Genomic DNA, 11,114 nt, shown 5'->3' on the forward strand with positions numbered 1-11,114 from the left:
AGTAGGTATCATACGTCTTGGAGGTGCTAAGAAATACATTAAGTATGTTTCATATGGCTCTGAGGCCAGGCTGACTTACATGGCCTGATTGTGCTCCCATGTTGTAGAATGGACTAACTACAGTGTAGCGCCTCTCTCACCCTCACCCGACAGATTCCTGTCACAGTGAAAGCAATACCATGAGACAACCTACAGAGAGAGGAAACATAGCAGCCACCACTGCTGTAGTCAAAAGATGAACAAAGATCAGGAAAATCTCATCAATATTTCCCTTAAACTCAACAGAAACCAAACAGAGAGGTTTAGCTAAGGAGATGCCGCATCAAAGTTAGTAGTATTTTATTAAATAAAAAGAGTAGCAGTTTATTCAACAATAGGTTTAAAATATGTACACTTATGTAAAGCTCATCAGTCAGAGCTGAATGTTCAATTATTATATAATTATTACATTACTGTTCTGAGAGAGAGAGAGAGAGAGAGAGAGAGAGAGAGGTAGAGGTAGAGGTAGAGAGGTGTAGAGGAGGGATGATAGAAGGGAGGAGAAGGTTGAAATTACATACGAAAGACAAGAATGAATAATAAAGTGATATGAAGCAACATGTAAGTGCTGAATAAATTCACTTACTCAAGACCGAACAGATGTTGCAGACCTGGGAAAATATACAGCTCTGTGGATCATAGGTGCCACATTCACTGGAAGACAAATTCACATTTAAATTATTTACAAATCTGGAAACGACTTGGTAATGAAATATTGACTTTAAAACAATGAGCCACCCGTGTGTGTATGGTATTGTGGCATTGTGGGCTCATTAACATTTACCAGCATGTTTTGGTAGTGTTTATACCAGTTTAACTGTGGTAGTGCCTCTATTGATATAGTCCAAATACATAGTGGAATTCGGGGTAAAGGTCACCCTTTACAGTGACCAGCGTCACTCTTACCTGATGTAGGGGAATCTCGCTGTGATATTAACAGTCTCATTTGATACAGCGATACCAAACCTGGGAAGAACAAGTACTGTCGTTAGTATATCAATACTTCAGTGATTTTCTGTTTGTTATTTGCACTGATAGTACGTTTCTTATCAACACCATCTCATTGTGCATAAGACCACACTATTATTCTATCTAGACAAGTAGCTGGAGAGCAGACCAATCTGTTAGATACTCACACCACCCATATTCCCACAGTGCAAAACAGATTGGAAGCAGCGCCCAGATTTTTGTTTACGTACATCACCTGGGAAAGACGAAACGAGACAACTGAGACACCCAGATACACTTGAGACCAATTTCAATAAAAAGGGACAAAGGTCCTCAACTAAGGAACTCATAAAAACATCTTACCCCAGGCCACTTCAAATGGTGACTATCCCAGAAAAATGAAACACAGATGTCTGCAATGATCTTTGAGGTGTATTGACGGGACAAACAAACCGTTTTACAATCGGGCATGTCAGACACCTGCCTCAGAGCCTTAGACAGGAAACTGTCAGAGGCACCTGTAACCTGGCAACGGAGTGGAATAGTCAAACAAAACAAAGGTTAATGTTGGATGTTGAAGTGAGTATAGGCTTGGTGGTGCCACCATGTGGTAGAATTGATTAAGTGCAGTACAGCTCCTCTGCATCACCCTCACACTCAGATTCCTGTAACAGTGAAAGCAATACTATGTGACAACAGAGGAACGAAACATAACATCCACCACTGCAGCAGTCAAAACATTGAAGACAAATTCTCCCCTTTCAACAGAAAAAAAGATGTAGGCTCTAGGTGAATAGATGCTGCAGACTACTTACTCCCAAGCAAATCTTGACCTGTATTTTCTGCAGTAATGCTCAGGGTTGACTTGAGACACCATGTAGCATGCTGTCTTTCTAATGCAGCGTGAATCAGTCAGTCTTCACCTTCAGCTCGATAGCCTGGCTAAATGGACTGACAAAAACGGCAGTGTTCTCCTTGGCAGGCAGTCAATCAGTCTGTGCGGCTGCAACGGCGGAGGACTGGCTGTGTTCAGGAGGGTGCAATGTTAAAAAAACGTTCAGATAGAAATTGGTTATGTAGAACAGCTATACTTATGTCACATAGAATTGGGTGTCATGCCACGTCTATCTGCAACGTTTTTAATGGGTAGTTCTGAAGAAAATGAAGGGCAGCACAGCTGATCACAGCCACCCCCTGCAAACAGCCCTCGCCTAGAGTAAATCAGGAAGTGGTAAGTTTCCCAACGGTATTCTTTATGTTTTTTGGTAACCCACACCCAAGGCTGCTTGTCCTAAAGGCTTGGACACATAATGCTAATGTGCGTATTTATTCAGAAACACTAACAATAGCACTGAAAACAGATTTGGTACTATATATCAACAATATGGACCTTTGCACTGCACATTGATTGTTTAAATGTTTGTAAAAAATACATCTGATATAACTGCTGTTTTAAAATGTTTTAAATGTGTTTGCACTGAGAAAACAAATGTCATGTTTTATTTTTTTGACGTGACAGACACTGGTGGAAGGCTCGATATTCTCTGTACAGTATGTTTAAAGTTACATTTTGTTTAACATCAGCAGAATAAATTAAAAACACTTACAGTTACGTAAACCCTCATCAGACACTTGTGTAAACCCTCATGACTTGAAAAAGTATCCATTCCTGTATCACATCTTCTTCTACATAAATAGTGTAGATATGTTTACAGTGTTCATGTCTTGATGTGCTCATTTAAATCATTTCTGTTGGTACAAAAATAAAGCCAAAAGGGAGAAAATCTTAGATCTGCTTGACTGAAAAACAGTACAAGACAATTAGATTTGGGATACAAAAATCATTATCTGAAAGCCACGGCCCTAATAGCCACGCCTCATGAAAATAACCTGGGTTACATTAAAAAAAGACCCAGCTGCTGGGTCAACCATACTGACGGTTAAAAAACTATGAATGGTTAAATTAACCCATGTTTGGGTATTCCAAACAACCCAACTTGTTGTTTGTTTGGAATACCCAACCATGGGTTAATTTAACCATTGGTAGTTTATTTAACAGTCAGTTGGGTTATTCACGCAACCCAACTAGCTGGGTCAAAATAACCCTGTGTGTGTGTGTGTGTGTCTTTAGATGTTAAGCTATGAACAGTGTATCAATGCATGGTCACGGTCTCATTTTTATTTATTTTTTAACCTTCATAGGCAAGTCAGTTAAGAACAAATTCTTATTTTCAATGACGGCCTAGGAACAGTGGGTTGTTCAGGGGCAGAACGACAGATTGTTTTTACCTTGTCAGCTCGGGGATTCAATTTTGAAACCTTTCGTTTATTAGCCCAACACTCTAACCACTAGGCTACCTGCCTCATCGGCTGTACTATGAAATATCATTCATTCTGACCACTCCGTTGGTGCTCTGAGTCTTCAGACGTTGTTTCTGCACGGTGAGCTGGTGGAAGTCGATGTGACGGAACTCGGACCCAAAGAGGCCAAAAAGGACAAAGAAGGACATGACCAAGGCCCACTCACAAATGGCCGCTCCAGATTTGTAGCCGGTATTATGAAGTATAGCCACTGGGGAGGGAAAGGCCAGTCAAGGAGCAACAACACAAGCAGATGACCTGTCAATGTCTAAACGATACAGTTTGTATACAGTCTCATTCCCAGCTAAGTGTTCTGCCAGTCTGGCCAGGGAATATACACTACAGCCTCCACTGTATTTGTGTCATATTTTCACTGGTATTCAAGTTGATATATTTTGCATTAAACACTGTTTAGCATGCATCAAAAGTGAGTAATAGATGCTTTATATATTCCTACATGAAGAGACATTCTCTGAGAATGGAGAGCGCCCCAGTGTTATATCTGTAAGGATACTGGTGATGACCAGGACGGTGCAGATGCTACAGAATGTAGCTCGAAGAGGTCCAACCCAGTGACGGTCTTTCAAGGGATGGGCTTTGTAGCAGAGCCACACCTGCAGCCAGAAGTAGGCCAGGCCCACGAAGAACGCCAAAAACGCTCCCAACAAGTGGATCCCCATCACTACAGATTGCTGAAAGAGAGGGATGAAGAGAGGGAGGGAGGGATGGGAGAGAAGATGGAATGAAGGAGATATTGTCAGCAATTATCAGGGTATAACAATATGTCAACTTTCTATGTGTACATGCAAGGGGTGGAGGATATTTAAGCAATAAGGCCCAAGGAGGTGTGGTATATGGCTGTTCTTATACACGACGCAACGCAGAGTGCCTGGACACAGCCCTTTGCCGGGATGTATTGGCATTATAGCACAAACCCCCAAGTTGTCTTATTGCTATTACAGTGGCTTGCGAAAGTATTCACCCCCTTGGCATTTTTCCTATTTTGTTGCCTTACAACCTGGAATTAAAATGGATGTTTGGGGGGGTTTGTATCATTTTATTTATACATCATGCCTAGGCACTGTATAAACTGGTTACCAGTGGCTGTCAGCCAATCAGCATTCAGGGCTCGAACCACCCAGTTTATAATAAGACTTGTATCAGAATAATACAGAGATATTATGATAGTATTGCGATAACTTCAGTTTACACTGAAGTGAGATTCTAAACGATACCTGGAAGTTTCCGATGAGGGAGATGCCCACACAGGAGATGAAGCCCAGTACGATACTGGCGATGTTCACCTTGCTGTTCTGACCATAGTCCCTGACCTGCTGAAACCGGATCACCACAACCCACAGGGCTGACACAGAGAGAGAAGGGGGTATTAAAAGTGTGTGTGCGTGTGCGCGCCTGCGCGTGCGTGCATCTATTCACTTACCCAAGACAGCACAGACGTTGCAGATCTGAGCAAAGATGCAGCTCTGTGGATTATAGGTGCCACACTCACTGTGGAACACAAAATTCACATTTCAATTCTCTACGATTAGAAACACAACATCAGATGTAACAACCTCATAATGTATATTGGTTAATTTAACAATACAAACCTTATTGTTTCCCCTCTCATCCTTTATGTAAAAAATGTGTCTTATTTTGGGATGATTTGAAGCCAAAAAAATATTTTATGTAACTCAATGAAGTTGCTTCTACATGATTTGGACATGAAGCGCAAAAAAGCTAATATAAGTACCATTGTCACGCAGACAGGTAAACACAACTAAAGCATGGATTGCTGTCATACCTTGTCCATAGAAAACCAATGTCATTTTGTAATTTGGGTGAACTTTAATGCTCCATGCTTGCTACGGTATCGGGGCATGAGGTCTGATACCAACAGGCTCAGAGACAGTTTCTATCCACAAGCTATCAGACTGCTGAACACTTGAACTGGACAGACCGCCTGCTCTGATTCTCCACACCTTAGCACACACACACACACAACAGCTGCTGTTACCAGACTCGTATTATACTGCTCAATTTATACACGTGCACCCCTCACCAATACACGTGTAAATATTGGACTATAAATTGTGCTTTCCTGTACTATACACTGCTCAAAAAAATAAAGGGAACACTTAAACAACACAATGTAACTCCAAGTCAATCACACTTCTGTGAAATCAAACTGTCCACTTAGGAAGCAACACTGATTGACAATAAATGTCACATGCTGTTGTGCAAATGGAATAGACAACAGGTGGAAATTATAGGCAATTAGCAAGACACCCCCAATAAAGAGTGGTTCTGCAGGTGATAACCACAGACCACTTCTGGCTGATGTTTTGGTCACTTTTGAATGCTGGCGGTGCTTTCACTCTAGTGGTAGCATGAGACGGAGTCTACAACCCACACAAGTGGCTCAGGTAGTGCAGCTCATCCAGGATGGCACATCAATGCGAGCTGTGGCAAGAAGGTTTGCTGTGTCTGTCAGCGTAGTGTCCAGAGCATGGAGGCGCTACCAGGAGACAGGCCAGTACATCAGGAGACGTGGAGGAGGCTGTAGGAGGGCAACAACCCAGCAGCAGGACCGCTACCTCCGCCTTTGTGCAAGGAGGAGCACTGCCAGAGCCCTGCAAAATGACCTCCAGCAGGCCACAAATGTGCATGTGTCTGCTCAAACGGTCAGAAACAGACTCCATGAGGGTGGTATGAGGGCCGACGTCAGGTGGGGGTTGTGCTTGCAGCCCAACACCGTGCAGATGTTTGGCATTTGCCAGAGAACACCAAGATTGGCATATTCGCCACTTGCGCCCTGTGCTCTTCACAGATGAAAGCAGGTTCACACTGAGCACATGTGACAGACGTGACAGTCTGGAGACGCCGTGGAGAACGTTCTGCTGCCTGCAACATCCTCCAGCATGACCGGTTTGGCGGTGGGTCAGTCATGGTGTGGGGTGGCATTTCTTTGGGGGGCCGCACAGCCCTCCATGTGCTCGCCAGAGGTAGCCTGACTGCCATTAGGTACCGAGATGAGATCCTCAGACCCCTTGAGACCATATGCTGGTGCGGTTGGCCCTGGGTTCCTCCTAATGCAAGACAATGCTAGACCTCATGTGGCTGGAGTGTGTCAGCAGTTCCTGCAAGAGGAAGGCATTGATGCTATGAACTGGCCCGCCCGTTCCCCAGACCTGAATCCAATTGAGCACATCTGAGACATCATGTCTCGCTCCATCCACCAACACCACGTTGCACCACAGACTGTCCAGGAGTTGGCGGATGCTTTAGTCCAGGTCTGGGAGGAGATCCCTCAGGAGACCATCCGCCACCTCATCAGGAGCATGCCCAGGCGTTGTAGGGAGGTCATACAGGCACGTGGAGGCCACACACACTACTGAGCCTCATTTTGACTTGTTTTAAGGACATTACATCAAAGTTGGATCAGCCTGTAGTGTGGTTTTCCACTTTAATTTTGAGTGTGACTCCAAATCCAGACCTCCATGGGTTGATAAATTTGATTTCCATTGATAATTTTTGTTTGATTTTGTTGTCAGCACATTCAACTATGTAAATAAAAAAGTATTTAATAAGAATATTTCATTCATTCAGATCTAGGATGTGTTATTTTAGTGTTCCCTTTATTTTATTTTTGAGCAGTGTACAAAACATTAGGAACACCTGCTCGTTCCATGATATAGACTGACCAGGTGAACCTATGATCCCTTATTGATGTCACCTTTTAAATCCATTTCAATCAGTATAGATGAAGGTGAGGAGACAGGTTAAAGACAGATTTTTAAGCCTTGGAGACATGGATTGTGTATGTGTGCCAATGGGCAAGACAAAAGATTTAAGTGCCTTTACACGGGGTATGGTATTACGTGCCATGCTCACCAATTTGATTGTTTCAAAAACTGCAAGGCTGCTGGGTTTTTCACACCACCCAAAAGATATCCAGCCAACTTGACATTGTAGAGTCCATGTCCTGACAAATTGACGCTGTTCTGTGTATGCTAAAATGTTTATTTTATTAATTTACTTTATGTTGGTATTCTTATATTTTATTATTTGTTATTGTTGTTGCGTTGTCGAGAAGGAACCTGTAAGTATGTTTTTAATTGGATGATGTATACCATGCGTATCCGGTACATATGACTAATACAAATAGAATAATGTTATCATCTTAATATTAAAGTTATATAGTGTTGATTCATGCCTTTGATGCCTTCATGCATTTTGATCCATGCCTTTGGGAATAGTTAAGAAGTACTGCAAAACATTGACTTGATTGAAAGACCAGTGTGACTCCTACCTGATGTAAGGGAATCTACCTGTGATGTTAACAGTCTCATTCGATACAGCGATACCAAACCTGGCAAGAACAAGAACTGTAGTTAGTATTTTAATGCCTTCGGAAAGTATTCAGACCCTTGGACTTTTTCCACATTTTGGTAGGTTACAGCCTTATTCTAAAATGTATAAAATAGTTTTTTTTCCATCATCAATCTACACACAGTACCCTAAATTACAAAACAAAAACAGGATTATTTTTTTGTTGTTGCTAATTTCAACAACAAAAATACGGAAATATCACATTTACATAAGTATTCAGACCCTTTACTCAGTACTTAGGTAAAGCACCTTTGGCCTCAAGTCTTCTTTGGTATGACGCTATAAACGTGGCACACCTGTATTTAGGGAGTTTCTCCCATTCTTCTATGCAGATCATCTCAAGCTCTGTCAGGTTGGATAGGGAGCGTCACTGCACAGCTATTTTCAGGTCACTCCAAAGATGTTTGATTGGGTTCATGTCCGGGCTCTGGCTGGGCCACTCAAGGACATTCAGAGACTTGTCCCTAAACCACACCTGTGTTGTCTTGGCTGTGTGCTTTGGGTCGTTGTCCTATTGGAAGGTGAACCTTTGCCCCAGTCTGAGGTCCTGAGCGCTATGGAGCAGGTTTTCATCAAGAATCTCTCTGTACTTTGCTCCGTTCATCTTTCCCTCAATCTTGACTTGTCTCCCAGTCCCTGTCAGAGTGACCATCACCTCGCTGACCAAGGCCCTTCTCCCCCGATTGCTCAGTTTGCCCAGGCGGCCAGCTCTATGCAGAGTCTTGGTGGTTCCAAACCTCTTCCATTTAAGAATTATGGAGGCAACTGTGTTCTTGGGGACCTTCAATGCGGCAGACATTTTTTGGTACCCTTCCCCAGATCTGTTCCTCAACACAATCCTGTTCAGGAACTCTATGGACAATTCCTTTGACCTCATGGCTTGGTCTTTGCTCTGACATGCACTGTCAACTGTGGGACCTCATATAGTGCCTTTTTTCCAAATCATGTCCAATCAATTGAATTTACCACAGGTGGCCTCCAATCAAGTTGTAGAAACATCAAGGATGATCAATGGAAACAGGATGCACCTGAGCTCAACTTCGAGTCTCATAGCATGGGGTCTGAATATGTATGTAAATAAGGTATTTCCGTGGGGGGGGTTACTTTGTCATTATGGGGTATAATGTGTAGATTGCTACACATTATGCCCCATAATGTAGGATTTTAATATATAAAAAAAAAACTATTTTAGAATAAGGCTGTAACATAACAACATTTGGAAAAAGTCAAGGGGTCTGAATACTTTCCGAAGACACCGTGCATCTTTCAGCCCAAACCCTGTGGAGGGTGACAGAGGCAATCATTTGATGTTTGTTTTGTTTCTTGCACTCAGTGCACAAGTGTTCTATGTTTGTTACTTCTACTGAAAGCAAGTAAACATGAACATTTTCCTCATCGCCGTAGCATGAGACCACAGTATTCTTCTGCCTATCACTAATAAAGAAGTGGCTGAAGAGGAGAGCACACGTGGATGTCAGATAAATACTTACACCACCCATATGCCCACAGTGCCAAACACCGCCAAGAAGATCGGAAGCAGTGCCCAGAGCCACATAATGGTACACTAAGGTCACCTGGGAAAGACACAATTACTCCTTTGTAGTTTCTTTGAATGCCATGTAGTATCCTGACCTGAGTTTAAATACATGTGTATTTAATTATTTTTTATTTAAATACTTATTTTCTGTGTATTTTTGTATTTTCAAATAATGTGGTCAAATCAACTACTTGAATCTATTGTCAAATAATTTCATATAAAATGCAAATTCATTATTTTAAATACTCCTAGGACCTGGGATCAAATGCATTGGAGTATTTAGTTGTATTTGAGCATTTTCAAATACATGCCAATACTTTCCAAGTATACATCCAAATACATTCCAATATGCAACTTCTTGTCTTTTCAAATATCTTAATTCTTAATTTAAAGTCGATGTGAACGTAATTGAAATAGTATTTGAACCCAGGTCCGGTAACATTAGTATAGGTTGATTATCTGTTCATACACATCTTACATGATCAAAGCTGATGAGGTGAAAAGGACATTTTGAAGCTATTGAAGCACTTGAGAAATCACTGAGTGATTCAGAACGACAGATTTTTACCTTGTCAGCTCGGAGGATTCGATCCAGCAACCTTTCGGTTACTAGTCCAACGATCTAACGACTAGGCTACCTGCCGCAATAACGACAAAAGACACAATTTACACAAATAAAGATACATTGACAAGTTTCACGTTACAAGTTAATGTCACATGCACAAGTACAGTGAATTACCTTTCCCGCAAGCTCTATGACAAGATGTCATAGTAACATACAAGAGAAGTTTAGTAAAAGAGTGGTTTAAACTCACAGAGGTTTTCTTGTATGTACAAGGAAGGAGGGAAAACTGACAAACTCTAGATTTTTTCGCCTCTAACTCAATTCGAAATGCCTCTCCCCCTTGGCCCTGATTGTCAAATATACCGTAATAACACCAGTAGAAAGTTATTTCTCATTCGCTTTACCAGAGAGGTTGTATGGTAGAAGTATTACGTTGGGTCAGGGCTATGCCCCGGGGTTTAGATATTTTATATTATTATAACGGTGATAATGAAGATTGGTACGAAGATGACGGTATTGATTGAGGTGTGAAGATGTGACCCGATAGTGATTTTGACCATGGCAGTGTTTTGATTAATTCAAATAAAGTTGCCACGAATCACATTGAATAAAAAGGGTAAGGACATAGCCCATGTTTGAGCATCAGATCATGCCCAAGTCAGTGGAACTGGGGAATTTGGGTTTAGACAGATACGCCTAAACTGCCTAAACACCCCATCAGCAGTGGAACACCATCACTTGCTACTGCCAGAACCCTAAATGTATTATTTTTAAAGCGTATTTGAAATTATCTTTGTAATGAAAAGCGCTATATACAATAAACCTATTATTTTTAGAATGTGTAACTATTCTACTTAAAATAATACTTTTTTTAAGTACATTTTTGAAGGGGTTTGCTATGCAAGACATTACGGTAACAGCGTGGCCAACAATATTTTTTTTATTTACAACTACTTGCTTGCCAGTAACATACTGTACAAGCTGTGGGCTTCCTCTGCACACCTCGTTCTCACACTCTACACTACCCTTTCTTTCCATTTCAGGTACCTATTTTCTAAATATAAACTCTGTCATACATAATTCATATTGTACATCCACAAACATAGTGAAACCAAAGTATATCAAACACAGGACATAGTCTTCTTATAGTCTTCTTTCTCTCCAGACTGAAAGCTGTAACAGGGCGTCTGCTGTTGAGTATTAGATCATTCAAATAAAAAGCAATAAATGAGTGTAATAATGGTTCCACTGAACCAATATTATCAACTTCAT

General features: G+C 41.5%; 1 protein-coding gene across 1 annotated transcript; it reads right to left on the minus strand.

Annotated features, from left to right (window-relative positions):
- Positions 1-314: 314 nt before the first annotated feature.
- On the minus strand, positions 315-10,220 carry tmem150b (transmembrane protein 150B). The gene is made up of 11 exons (XM_021557495.2): positions 10,093-10,220; positions 9,846-9,915; positions 9,231-9,314; positions 7,661-7,720; positions 4,790-4,857; positions 4,584-4,711; positions 3,863-4,040; positions 1,351-3,559; positions 1,176-1,243; positions 946-1,005; positions 315-693 (listed from the first exon to the last, which is right to left on the minus strand). Exons 3-8 carry the CDS (start codon positions 9,293-9,295, stop codon positions 3,363-3,365), a joined length of 696 nt encoding a protein of 231 aa, XP_021413170.1. The 5' UTR covers positions 9,296-9,314; positions 9,846-9,915; positions 10,093-10,220; the 3' UTR covers positions 315-693; positions 946-1,005; positions 1,176-1,243; positions 1,351-3,362.
- Positions 10,221-11,114: the final 894 nt, after the last annotated feature.

This window comes from Oncorhynchus mykiss, chromosome 13, assembly GCF_013265735.2.
Source record: "Oncorhynchus mykiss isolate Arlee chromosome 13, USDA_OmykA_1.1, whole genome shotgun sequence".
Classification (NCBI taxonomy): Eukaryota; Metazoa; Chordata; class Actinopteri; order Salmoniformes; family Salmonidae; genus Oncorhynchus; species Oncorhynchus mykiss.